Source organism: Vidua chalybeata, chromosome 10 (genome assembly GCF_026979565.1).
Source record: "Vidua chalybeata isolate OUT-0048 chromosome 10, bVidCha1 merged haplotype, whole genome shotgun sequence".
Lineage (NCBI taxonomy): Eukaryota > Metazoa > Chordata > Aves > Passeriformes > Viduidae > Vidua > Vidua chalybeata.
The window spans coordinates 9,843,224-9,857,224 of NC_071539.1; the positions used below are offsets into that span (position 1 = coordinate 9,843,224).

The 14,001-nt window shown below is 37.4% G+C and overlaps 1 protein-coding gene across 8 annotated transcripts in view; it reads right to left on the reverse strand.

Moving 5' to 3' along the window:
* Positions 1–14,001, reverse strand: part of LRCH3 (leucine rich repeats and calponin homology domain containing 3) — a 61,453-nt gene that overhangs the window by 13,166 nt on the left and 34,286 nt on the right. For 3 of the 8 annotated variants that reach the window (XM_053951511.1, XM_053951509.1, XM_053951508.1), the window contains exons 9-18: positions 13,497–13,645; positions 12,070–12,146; positions 9,192–9,287; positions 8,724–8,775; positions 8,447–8,587; positions 7,165–7,212; positions 6,121–6,174; positions 1,666–1,737; positions 757–805; positions 146–259 (exon numbers count right to left, since the gene is read on the reverse strand). In XM_053951511.1, the coding sequence (XP_053807486.1) occupies positions 146–259; positions 757–805; positions 1,666–1,737; positions 6,121–6,174; positions 7,165–7,212; positions 8,447–8,587; positions 8,724–8,775; positions 9,192–9,287; positions 12,070–12,146; positions 13,497–13,645 (852 nt within the window). Of the gene's footprint in view, positions 1–145; positions 260–756; positions 806–1,665; positions 1,738–3,031; positions 3,113–6,120; positions 6,175–7,164; positions 7,213–8,446; positions 8,588–8,723; positions 8,776–9,191; positions 9,288–12,069; positions 12,147–13,496; positions 13,646–14,001 lie in introns of all 8 variants that reach the window. The other 5 variants (XM_053951516.1, XM_053951512.1, XM_053951514.1 and 2 more) reach the window with 5 other exon arrangements.

The following is a 14,001-nucleotide window of genomic DNA, read 5'->3' on the forward strand; positions in this document are numbered from 1 at the left end:
TATCTGATGTCATCTGTCTACAAATGGAATTCTAAAAGTAGTTTGATGATAAAGACCTGAAGTAACAAAACACTGCAAGCCTCAGGTAATGCAGATGTCAATATAATGTAGCAAAACTAGCTGATTTCTGAGCTACGTAACCTACCTTTCTTGGCTCCATCCCTGACAGCTGTTCGGAAAAGGAAACTCTCAGGTCGCTGGGAAGGGTTTCTATAGGAAGGCGGGGCTGCATGGCCAGGATATGGAGGGGAAAGGTGGACTAAACAAATGTGGAAAGGCACAGGAAAGGAAGGAGGAAGAAGGAAATGGTTAGAGTTTAAATAGGAAATGGGTACAGCAATGTGGTAATTAAAAAGAACAAACCAAAAATTTTAATGTAATGATGACAAAATAAATTACAGCCATGCATGATAAAAGCAGGGCAGGAAAAGGCATTTCCAAGGGCACTTGCATGCAAAGCACATTCCACATACCAATTCCAACAACTGTTCTGACTCTTGCTGAATGCATCTGTGTGCCAAAGCCTCTATGAAGGCCTAAACCAGCCATACCCTATGCTCTGCCTAAGGACATACTTCATCCCTGTTGTCTCCTCCCTTGTGTTTTCTAAGGAGACCCAAGTAAATGGGTAAATTCTCACACACAGCAGTGCCACAGACAGAGGTGGGAACAGATGCTCCCCTTTCTCCACAGGACAAATAAGCAAGCAGGCATTTTGATCTTATTTTTCAGAATTTTTTTTCCTGTCCCTGTTACCTGTCTGAGCGGTAGGTGAGCCAGGGGAGATGGTAGATCTGTCATCACTCTGTGAACAAAAAAGCAGAAGAGTATGAATAGTCCTAATCTGGAAAAGCTTTGACACATTTTAGTTTGCTGTGTTTTAAGAAAAGCTCCAGCCATCTAAATGTGTTTCAGAAAAATAACCAGAAATAAGAAAAATCACTGTATGTTGTTTCCCAAGTCTTATCTCTGCAGAGACAAAGTTTTTTTCTTTTACAGAAATGACACAAGTGCTCTTTTTCCTTAGGAAAAAGAATGGTGAAACAGCACTGACTATGCAATGACAGATCATTGTTAACTCTTCTTCCAACCCAAACTGAGAAGCGCTCTTTGCAAAGAGGACACCAAAAAACAGGTATTAAGCAACATGCAGAACTGGTAATACAGCAGCCACGACAAGGATACTCCTCTTTGACACCTTTGCTAATGCAGAACTGCTATTTACTGAACATCTGTCCCCAGTGAAACACACTGTGGTTTCATCACAGTGCTTACACAGACTAATGAATTCTTGTGAGGAATGAATTCAGCACAGCAGTTTCCACAGAAAAGAAAGAAACAGGCAAAGACATGTGAAAAGTGTACTTTTGATGAACTCAACTTGATCAAGAGTAAATGATCTTGTACAGAAAAAGCAACATCAAAGACAACCAAGAACCCCTTGGAGGAGAGACTTGTTACCATGTTTTATAGATCAGGTCTCCTGTAGACACAGCCTAAAGCTAAGATGAGGTAATATATACTACAGTTTAATCAGGTGAATCAGGTTCATACCCTACCTGAACTTTTGATTAGATGCTGACAGACTAACACCTGTTTAAACCGATGTGTGGATCCGAGATTTTTTTGTTGGCTCTAGTGGTGAATGATAATAGCAAGAGATACCTTGACAGGACTGAAGGTAGAGGCACTAGGCAGGGTAGTAGCACAGCTTTCTTGATTCAACCCTGAGAGTGACTGAATGCAGAAAGAAAGAGAAGGCAGTAGCAGAATTAGTGAGTAGCTGACAGGTCATACACAAAGGTGGAAGTAAAAATGAAGAGGTGATCACAATCACATTCTTAGAAACACTCAACAAGCAACACATCAATACTTGCTGAACTATAGTTTAGTTACTTACTTCCTACCCTCCTGAACTTTCTGGGAGGTATAGTGCTTCTTTTACATATAATACAGTGACATTAAAAACGTAATTAAGAACAGTAAGTGAGGCAAAAGCTTCTTTAGTAACACCTATGCCGTTAAAAAAAATCAGTTTTACTGTACAACGGTCCGTTCTAGAACATAATTAAAAATAAATAGCTTTTTTTTAGTGTTTTGAGGATGTTATGCATGTCTGAAAAATCAGGGAAACCCATGTACAAGAGGCTCGGTAATACACACTTTGTATCTGCCACAAACACTAACAACTGGTCCTTGTGATTACACACAAAGTAAATGAGATTCTGCAGGTAAAATCTCACTCCTGGGGAAGATGTCAGTGTCAGGATTTACAGTGCTGCCACAAATAAAGTGCAGTCACATTTCAATTATGACCAATATCAAAACTAGCCAAATAAATAACTTTTCCTGTTTATAGAACAGGGGCTGTAGTTGTACCCATCTGTCACTGACAGGTGGATCTAGAAGGCCAACTCCTGTGTCTCACTGAAAGCACCATCAGAACTTTAACATTTGAGGACTGAATGGCTCACTATGCTTTCTGAAACAGCATTCAAACAGCAAAGTGACAGTTCAGCCCAGGAAAGAATACCAAATGACACCTAGAAACTCTACAGGTAGTGAAAGACACATTTGGGAGTTGGTTTTAAAAGCATTTGCAACTTTTCTGCCACTCCAGAACGGCACAGCCAGAAGGACTAGAAGGGAAGGTTTATCCTCAGGGCAAGCCTTAACCACAAAAGTTTTTAGGTCCGGTACAGACTTAGAGCTGATGCTCAAGATTGCCTCTTTCTCCAGAGCAGGGCAGAGCCAAAATGGTGGTTTTTTTTTTATTTTTTAAGAGTTTCAAATATCACTTGACTTAGACAACACATTAGCTATCACATGAGAACATTAAAACAAACCAGAACTAGGTGGTCTGTAACATCAATGCGTCTGGTTTTTCCTGTATGAAAAGAGCAGGGCAAGCTTGACACAGACTAGCAAGAAGTGGTCACTATGCACACACCCAGCAGTGGGCACAGGGAAAGGGACATGGCACAGCACAGGGAGGGACAATCACAACACCAACACACCACATGCTCTTCACCTGTTTGCGAGTGCCTGGCCTCCTCTTAATGGTATTGGTGTTATTGTCAATCTCAAACACAAAGAGAGGCTCAAAGCCATTCTGTCAGGGACAGTAAGGAAAGAAAGAGAGGGAAGAAAGGAAGAAGTGATGCAAAGAACAACTGTGAGAAAAGGCAGCCACAACACTAGAGGAGCCAGAATGCTGCAGCTCAGACTTACACCACCCTCTGCACATGCTGCACACAATCTTTAGGTCTAGCACTGAAGTCACAAAAATTTCCCTGTGCCAGAAACAACGGCAGATACGGGGAGTGCCAAAGGAGAGTCCAACCAGAACTCTGCACAAACCAAATAAGGATATTTTAAGAGAATTCGGTTATTAAACATTTGAATACACAAATGAATGCCAACGGTCTGAGAGAAAACTCCAGGGTACAAGTCTGCATAAGTCAAGTGCTGCTTACTTTACCCATACCATCATTATTTGTAACACTCTGGTGCTTAACTTAAACACAGTCTTAACTTCAAATGTTTCAGAGATCCTATGTGCTAGCAGTCATATGACATACTCAGGCCACATTTGAGAACACAACAAGGAAACAACACAAGGAAGGGAGCATAAGGCAGCAATGACGCAAAGGTTGTGAGAGGAAGAGGTCACAGCAGCTGCCTGATGCTTCTGAAGTACCTTGTGGGCTTCACAACAGAGAAATTGAGCAGCAGTTAGAGAGGATGTTTTGGGTTTTTTTCCCCCTTTGACAGTATTAACGTTGTAAGGGACAGTATAGGAGAAAACAAGAAACTGTTTGGAGAAAAATGAGATTTAGAAGCAATAAAGGCTGAAGCCAAGTCATTAGCCAAGTCTGAAAGCTTGATACCAGCTCGAAAAGCAATCTCCGTTGTAACAAATGGAACTATCCTTGTGAGAACAGCAAGATGTTCTGACTAACATAACACTTTTATTTTCTCAGAGAAGCCAGTGATTTCACTTCTTCAACAACATTTTAGTCTGGTTATCTATCACAGGTCAACCCAAAGAAATCCACCATAGTGTGCAATGAAGTTCTACAGCCAGACTCCACTTCAAATCACAGGTATGCAGGAGCAACTACAACTAAAAGGAACCATTACGTTCACAGAAGGTATGGACAATCATTCTGGGACTTCAAACCAACTGTCCTGACATTGTTTATAAACAGAAGGAAATGGTCAGAGTAACCTGTGCAAGAATACATTTTAATTTTAATTAGTGATTAAAGACAACAACAAGATGACCAAAAGAAATACCAAAGATTTTAAAAAGGAGATTCACAATGAAAATTTTTGTTAAAGCAGTAACAATGCCAGAAGAGCAAAGTACTAAAATAAAAGCTCACTTGCTTTCTAACTATATATTAGATTTAGTACTTTTAAAAACTTTTCCTTATGTCCTCAGAAATTAGACCTAGCTAAATTTCAAACCATAAGGATAGGGAAAATGTCAAATGAAATGCAACAGAATATAAAAAGGTAAAAGCAATGTAAACTCTTATAATTTTTTTAATGTAAACTGATGACCATTTCCTTGAACAAGTTTTTACCATATAAAATACATTTGTGTAAACAAAAGATGGTACAAATTCATGAGCCAGTATGGGCCTAATGTTTCAGTTACAGTAACTGCCAGAAACAGCTGCCCTGGCATATATGATTATTAGGAACAGTGTGGATTTCCACCACAGAAGAGGGCTACAGATCAGAAACCCCAGCATTTAATATACTATTATAATTTAGTGCTGCTGAAAAATGTGAGGAACCAAAAGAAAAATGAACAAGAGAAATTATTGCTTTCAATCATTCCCTGCCAGTCTGGTCACTTTTTATGATGTAAAAGGATGTAACTTGGTTAAAGACAAGAAAGGAAACAAATAGCAATGGAAGTTGGTTTCAATGTAGTTTCTGAAAATTCTATATCTTAATTTACAACAAAAGTCATGTGATCACAAAATCAAATAGAACTGGGGTTCTTACAGGTGTCTTCGAAATATGTTCCAAAGACAAATTCACTGACAACAGAGAATCATCTCAACCCAAACTACTGCTGTTCTCATGCTTTTTATGACCTAACTATGAAAGCACATTTTAATATGCTCATTGATAGTGATTTCTCAAAACAGCCACATAATTATTAAAATTCTCTCTAACATTTTATGCTTTCTTTCTCACCCACAAAGTGCTAGTCTTACAAAAGCAGAAAACCCAAAAAGTCTGAATAAAGACACAGTAAATACCTTGACCAACATGTTCAGGAGAGAGACACTCTAACCAAGAGCACTGCCTAAAGAAAATTTAGGCAGATAATGGAAGTATATAAATCAAGAAAATGAATTCTAGGCATGCAGTCATGCAACAGCAGGCAAATCAGGTGTATTTTTAATTTTCTAGATGTTAATTAGATTATGACATTAATTAGAATTTTAGTTATGCTACATTGCTAAGATGCCACAAAGGAAGAAATAGCATAAAACATGAAATATGTGCACACTTGTTTTTATTTTTGATAAGTGTTCAAAATAGATTATTTTTAAGACATTTGCACTAATAAACAATAAAACTCTATGAGGAGTATTTAATGATTTGTAGCATTCGTAAGTAGAACACTTTTCGTGTGCCAAGTATTTCTAACCCCCATGTGCAGGACACAGATAAGTTAAAGCAGAAGGCTGTACTAAGCATAAAATCACTTCCTTTACACTGAAGAGCACATTAATTAGGAAGCAGGCTGAATGGCAAAGAAATCAAACCAGAAGAACTAGAGGTGAATTTTTCATTTTAGAAACTGTTCTTTACTATCAGTATTTTTCTTCTGCTCTTAATCAAAATATAAGCTTTAATTATTTTGTGGAAAAACATCATTATATTATTAATAAATGTCTGACAGCAAAAGTGTCAACATATTCATAACATCATAGTTCACAGCTAAGCTACTTTTCAAAAGAGAAAGTCATGTTTTATGCTATTTAGATTAGCTCTAAAACAGTTGGTCTAATCTGAGACAATCATAACATGTTGTAATTTCTATGCTCTAGAATGTGCCACAGAAAAAGGCCATTACGTGCAGGATCTTACCACTAACAAGGCACTATCATCAGTATGCTGAGACCTTCTGGATGGAAAGGGACACTGGGAGGTGGGAGAGATGGAGCAATGTCAGAAACACACACGATGTCAGGAACACACGGTATGAGAACACACAGACATTTTGGAACATGTACTGCTTGCTTATAGCACTGTGAGGCTCTTTGAAACAATCCATGAAGTATCTGTAACTCTGTAGGAATACACAGCCCCATGACCCAGGAATTACAGTGCAGTTGCATTACGTAAGGAATAAATTATTCTGCTTTCTGTGTTGTGTCAAGCAAATACAGAACACTATGCATTCACAGTGTTGACTCTGGTAGAACAAAGGACCTTTTAAAAGAATAAATTAAGAACAGAAAAACATTAAGAAGAAAAAGGAGCAAAAAACTATTTCAATTACCCCATGTTTTGGTAATTTTCTAACCCAAAGAGTTAGTTGGAAAACCCTGCTAAAGAACTATCATATTTGTTAAAATATTAAAAGTTCTGATCTGATTAACACTACTAAGTGAATTATCTGGTTTTGATTATAAATACTACATTATTGAAAATCATAGTAGAAAAAAACTTTAAAAAAATATTTATTTCTTTTTCTGACAGCCCTCAAAATTCTAAAGCTTAATATTTTTGGGACAACTGGTGATCTAGTAAGAGGAAACTGGGAGAAAACTGATTTGTGAAGGATGACTATAACACTGTAACGTGACTGAACACTCCTGTTAGAATATAAACTGTACTGCTCACAAGGAGCAGGTTAGAATAGAATATGAAATGTATTTTCTGCAGAGAACATAGGAAAACATACAAAAAACAATAAAACAACACACTTGGACAGGCAATCTACACCAATAGAAGAAAATACTAGACTGAGCCCATTAAAAAAAACCCAACCCAAGGCTTAATAGTATGTGAAAAAACTATGCTATAATCTAGTTTTGAGGTATTTTCCACAATAAGGAAAAGAACTCTAATGGAGAGCTAAGAATTTAAGTGCTGACATCCCTACTAATGCTCTTACTGGACTCTTACCTCACTATCCATTGGACTTTGTTTCTGAGGACTTAAGGAGGCTTTTTGCTACACAGAAAAAGAAAAAAACAAAACTTAAAAAAATGTCACAAAGAAATAAAAGCTCACAACAAAGCAGCATAACTTAAAAGTGTTTTAAAACAGAGGTATCAGTTTTTTAAATAGAACATGCACTGGGTTCACTGAGCTGAAACTTCCCTGATATTAGTAAAAAAATCAGCCTTCATTCCACATACAAACAAACAAAAATTTAAAATTGTACATATTAAAGATGCATAATAAACCCGAAATACAACTCAGGGGAGGCATTTAACTGATGAGAATAAAGTGGCCATGAACAACAAAAGAAACAGAAGAAAAATACCCAAAAAATCAAATCCATACCAAAAACCCCAGGAGACTCATTAATGAACAATGTACATCCTATAAGCTTATTCTTTTAATTAAAAGACTGAGCTGAATTTTTAATAAGCAACTTTACTACAAAATAGTGCCAGGAGCCTAAGAATAGTTGTTCCTAATGAAAAGCCTAGTTTCAGGCAGCTAGGACCCTTTTTTAAAACTAACTTTATATATTAAATATATGCAATAAACCATAAACTTTGCCTCTTTGTAGATCACTCTAAACCCAAAATAAATATTAACTGTAGCATTTCTTAAATTTGTGGTGGTAAGATTCAGGTAAGTGACCAGAACAGCAAACAGTAAAACAAATTCAAATCAACTATCATATAAATAAACTGGCATGTTAAGCAGAAGACATGAGTGCAGAGATAGAGACAGCAAAGACAGTGTTCAGAGTGCCTGATGTACCATAGGTGTGCACCCATGCTTTACTCAGAACTAACTTATTTTATTATCACAAAATAGCAAAAGAGATCAGGCAGCATTATATTTTTGTGTGCATGATTATTTCTTCCCTGCCAAATTTGTCTTCAAAATTAAACTGACTCTACTCCTTCTCAGATAAAGGACTCTTCTTTCCTAAACCAATCCCATCACATCAATGCAAATGAAAATTGAAAGTATGAGGTGAAATATGCAAAAATCAGAATTCTCTGCAACAATCACATTTTGGGTAAATTTTCCATCTTCCTCCCCAGTTCTAGCTTCTCCTGTGTTAAGCTAGAGCACCAACACTTAATGGACTTAAATGCTGTTTGCCCAAATGCTTTATAAAGTGCCAGGAGCATAACACACACGCAGTAATTACCATGGCAATTAGTTATAATTAAGGGATTTAGAAAAGATACAGTATGAAGTAGGTACTGAAAGGAAGCACCTTAACAAAGTCAAGGACAGCTTCTCTCTGAATCTGCTTAGTTCTCATCCTCTCCTCCTCGTACTGAAGGGCTGCCAGCTGGGCCTCCCGGCGCGTGCGCTCGATGTGCCGGCGGTGCAGCTCAGAGTCTGTGTTGGGCACCTGCAATCAAACAGGGCATCAGGCTGTGAAGTCAGAGCTGCAGGTGGGTTATGGAGAAACAACCCACGTCTTATGGGTAACATCAGTTTGGTTTTACATCAAACTCATTCAAAACAATTCAAATTCTATGTGTTACCTGGGTTTGGTGACTTGACAGCGAAAGAAAATAAGGTGAATCAGGCAGGGGTCTGACAAATGCAAAAACAGAGAGCAAATAGACTTTTCATCTTAAATCTAAAAATTTTGCATACATAAATTGTCAGTGACACACAAGTATCTGATGAAATCAGAAGAGTAACTGTCTACTAACAGCTGTGGTGATGATTTAACTCACTGTGAATGACAGATTTTGTGAAGTCATTTCTATTTCTTCTCCTGAATTGTAGTAACATTTTTTTACAGCACAAGACGTACCAGTGGGATTGTACACTTGGCCTACTACATTGAGATACTCAGTACTTTATACCCATTCTCTAAGAGTAACCAAACCAGGAATTTTTCACATGATCCTCATCTAAAGGAACAACTGCATAGTATGGTTATTTGAGGGATGGGAAAATAATAAAAATGAATCAGCAGAAACACTCAATTTCTTTTTCCCTACCTCTCTGTCCTGTCCACATAACTCCTTAGTACTGGGTGATGCTCTCTGTCCTGCATCAAATTTAGAGTTTCAGGTCTTCGTAATTCATCCGTATCCCTGCAGGTAAGACACCAGGTGGAAGGGGATTCGGCCACTGATGCACATAGACTACAGTCAGATTAATTCTATTCTAGATTACAACTGGTTTTGTGAGAGAAATGCCTAAACAATTAGCTTCATATAATCACAAAAGTGAATTTTAGACTAAAGAAATCACATTGTGATACCAAATCAGATCACAACTGCAATTAGTAATTAAACATCACTTGCTGAATTAACAATGATTTAAAAATACACAAAGATGATTATCTCTTTTAAGACAATATTTGGGTTATTGCAAGCCTTATTCTGCTCTGGAAAGAGCAGAATTATTTTAAATATCAGGACCCTTTGGTATTTTCAGCACAAATCTGCTCACCTCACCAATCAGGTGACTGTCAGTGACACAAGGCCTCAAAGTCACATGGTAAACAAGAACCTATCTGGCTCTTATCCATCATATCAACAATAAGAGAGAAATTTTGCAGTCAGTTCTTTGCCAGAAGGCAGCTGTTAGCACTGAAACAACTCCCAAGGTCCACAGCCTACAGCATGTACCTTGACATGTTGCTGCCTAGAAACAAAGTTGATGGAAATCAAGGAGCTTACTCTTGACAGCCTAAACTTTGCGACCTTCGCTCCTGGGGCAGCCATGGAACACATTTAGCCATGGGACACATTTAGCCATGCTTTCCCAAAAAATGTCAGTCCAGCTGGCTGTGTGCACACTCAGGGCCTTTTCCTCATGGAGATGAGATGTGGAAGACCCAGATGTTACAGGTCTCTTCTGTTACTTAAATTAGCACTGAACCACATGACAAACTCATTACTTAGAACTGTTTTGAACAGACAGGACTGGGTTCAGCTCAGTGCCAAGGAGTATGTTCAGAGCAGAGTACACACAGCTTTGTTGCATCAGGAATGCACCACAGTCTGTCCAGAGGCATAAACTGTATTTATTTAATTGAATCAACTAATATAAGTACTCTTGAGATGAAGTCTGTGTTATATCCAACTCCCAGAGTTTTAATGGCTCCAGCATGCTAAAGAAAAAAAAAGAAGAGGCTGGCTGCCAAGGCATTTGCACAGAATTACTGTGGAAGCACTTTACAGCTTGTGGTTGCCACAAAATAAAATATTTGACTAATACAAGCTTAAAATACAAAAAAATTACTCATTGTCATATGGCTGTTTTTACACAATTTTGAAGGCAGTAACAACGTGATCTGGTTTTATTTTATTTTTTATTTTATTTATTTTAATTTCACTCTGCTGCAGCATAGTGAGCTACAATTCATTCAGATTGCTGATTAACTACTTCTGCATGGAGATCTCCTGCTATCCTTAAGTTAAATTTTGAAATCACTGGATAGCTTACTGAGCTACAACTTCCTTTATCATTAGCATCTGTCTATGTAAACAGCAGCTCTCCCCAGCTAACAGCCTTCTCCTATTTCCTTCAGATTTATCACAGAAACCAGTGTTTGTAAAGTTTTATTAATTCCATGTTGACCACAAATGTTCAAATAAAAAAATAAGTAAACAGACAAGCAAAAAATCTATTTTTCAAACCAAGAGCACTCACTTTTTTGAGGGGAGAACATGGCAGAATTGCTATATCACTTTATACCTGACTTGTGGACAGGATAAGGACTGATGACATATGCTGGAATAGTTACCCTCCCTTGTATCAGTACAGCTACTGTATCTGCACATTTTCTGCACACTTCAGAATGCTTATAAAAACGTTGCCAAAACTCTGGAAAAATTTATACACTAATCTTGGTTTCATTTGCTCTTTCAATACCATTTTAGAATCCATTAAAATTTGGTTTCTACTGACAGCATAAGTAATTACATACTTAGGACTAGCAGTTGTCTTTTCCACCACTCCCCTGCCCCCCAAACATTCCAAGTACAACTGGGCTGGTTTTCTCTGGAGTTCCTGCAAATTCACTTTCACTCCACAGAATACTGAAATGCTTCAGTAGTATAATAAAGGTTCTATCAGTTTTCATTTGCAAGAATTTGCTTGTTTTTTATCTTTTATTTGCTTATCTTCTTTTTTTTTAACTAGACATCCCAAATTCTTTTCAGAAACCTAGCCACCCCTCATTGATACTCTGTCCAATTCTGACCTTTATTTTACAAATAAGCATTCTCTCCAATAATCATTAAAATAATCATTAAAGAGTATGGGCATACTTCATCAAAATAAGAAACTTGTTTTCAGAATTGATTTCCATTCTACCCCTTCTGCTGATGTAGCCTCATGATTATGGGCCAGAAAGGTACTTTTAAAAAGAAATGAATCTTCCACAATACCAAAACCAGCAGGAGTCAACAAAGAATGTGTCCTCATGGCACATCAGATACTCCATAGTATCTGTATCCTTCCTGCAAGGATAGAGTACCAAAAGGAATAAAGTACCTTTATTAGGAAAGGAATAAAGTACCTTTATTCCTTTTGTCCTCTATGTACTACAGCTTAAATCAACTATTCAGTCAAACCAAAAATTAAATCACAAAAAGCAGACATTAAATCAGTTTAAAAATATGCACTTTAATTATGCAGATTTCTTTAACCAACTGATTTTAAGTTGAGCATTGCCTTTTGCTCAGTGTGATTATTAGAATTCCAATTCCTAATTTGAAGCAATAACTTATCAAAAAAGTGCCATGCACACTTCTGGTGAAGCAACAGAAAACAATGCCATTTTCTAAACATGTTCAGTAAATACATGCTCCTCATTCATGATGAAATTCTGGATAAAAGTATTGTTGCCACAGTAATTTTTACCTGTTTTGATGTAAATGTCGTCTTGTATCCTCTGTTCTCTGAAATTCTCTGATGGATACAGGCTTTACTGGTGAGCTCTGAGCAAAAAAACCACAAAAGACAAAGCTAGCAATTTATTCAGAAAACTGCACATTAATGCCAAACAATCTCTTTGTAGAGCTACATCTGTAACTACTGGTATTTAAAACACCTGACAACGAAGAACAAAACAAGTCAGGGATGTTCATTTCCAACCAAGCAAGCTCACTCTTATTTTTTTTCTCCAATTTAAATAAATTATAGTTTCAAGATTAAATATGCCTGCTGATAACTTTAGGAGTTTAAAACCTCCAGTATTAAGAATCATGCAGAGAAGTTCATGTAGGTATAAAATTTGTACTGAAAGGTAAATACATTCTTTGGAATTTAACTCTACAAGTGTAGAGCAGTGAAGACTGAATTCTCAGAAATACAGAATAAAGGAGCTGATGGTCTTTTATGACGTTCTAAAGACAGGTCCCAGAAGAACTAAGAAAGCAAAACATGGGATTAATAAGAACACTTTAGGTTTAATTTGAGCAATGAAATAATTTATCCTATTGGGAAAAGAGACATATTGCCTTTGGTGTTACTGAAAAACTTCCACTAACACCCATTAATATAAGAAAATAGAAACTTTTCAAGATTAACGTGCCAATTTTCACTCATGCCTGCTGCTATATTGCAGTCAGCCTTCCTAAGCAGTAGAGTATTTTGGACTGCATTTTTAGAGAAACTACTCCTTCAGCTAAAAGCAATTTAATTTTTATGACTAGACAGACCCCAAGGAATAGCTGTTGTGATGCTGACCAATGCCTTTTCCCTATCTATAGCAAGGAGTCCTTGGGTTGCATTGCCTACAGTTGACTTAGAACTAAGTTTTGCTCTTGTGTCTATGCTTCAGCTTCTGTGATCTGATACTGAATTTATGAGCTTTGCAAAATGAATGCATCTCTCATATCTGTGTGACTGATTTTAAACACAGTAATATTAAGTTCACAAGATAGGGACCGAGCTCCTACATAAAAGCTAAAGATCCACTTTTTTTTTTCTTTCTTCAAATAGCAAATATCTTTCTGCTTCAAAACACACAGAACTTTGAAAGGACACATCTGAATCACAGCACCATAGTTACTGTTTAAGCAAAGCAGCCACAAAGATTTTTTCAGACAAGTTATTCATGTAGTCTGTACAGTGAGGCACTGAACTGTGCAAGTGTGTACATGGGTATTAATTAAGACTGACAGAACACAGAAGGAAACATGATGTGGCTAAAAATCTGTTTCTATCAGTTCACTTTCTGAGGACTCTCTCCAGAAGTGTAACATCCAAATGACTTAACAGGGAAGAGTTTTCACAAGGGCTTTGCTGGGGCGTGTGAATCGAGTGGACACAAGGAAAAGCACCACCTCATTGGAGATGCGCCGCTGGTCGATGTATGCCATGAACTGGGAGCTGAGGCTGTCGGAGTCCTGGCACTTGGGCTGCCTCACCTCCTCCTCCTCCTCCTCCGTGGCACAGCTGTCAATGTAGTCAATCTGATCGAGATCATGTTCCACTTGACAAACATACACAGAGAAAACACCCACAATTAGATAACCCACGAGACAGGACAAAACCCATCAATGCAGCATGGTCAGGAACTAAGGCCCTGCTTTTTCTGACATCTGGGAAAGCTCAGTCTGAAAGCTCTTGGATTTTGCCAGGTCCACTAACATTAGATCAACAAATTTTGAAATAATTGTAACATTTATGCCTTTTAAAAAGCAACGAGGAACATGTATCAAGCAGGTAGTTTTAAACTGCTGGCTGCAAATACTTTTGCAGTGACTGAAAAAGTAAATACTGTGATTTCCTTTTCAAAACCAAAAATTATATATCAAAGTATTTCAGCTAATATCAAGACTGTACAAT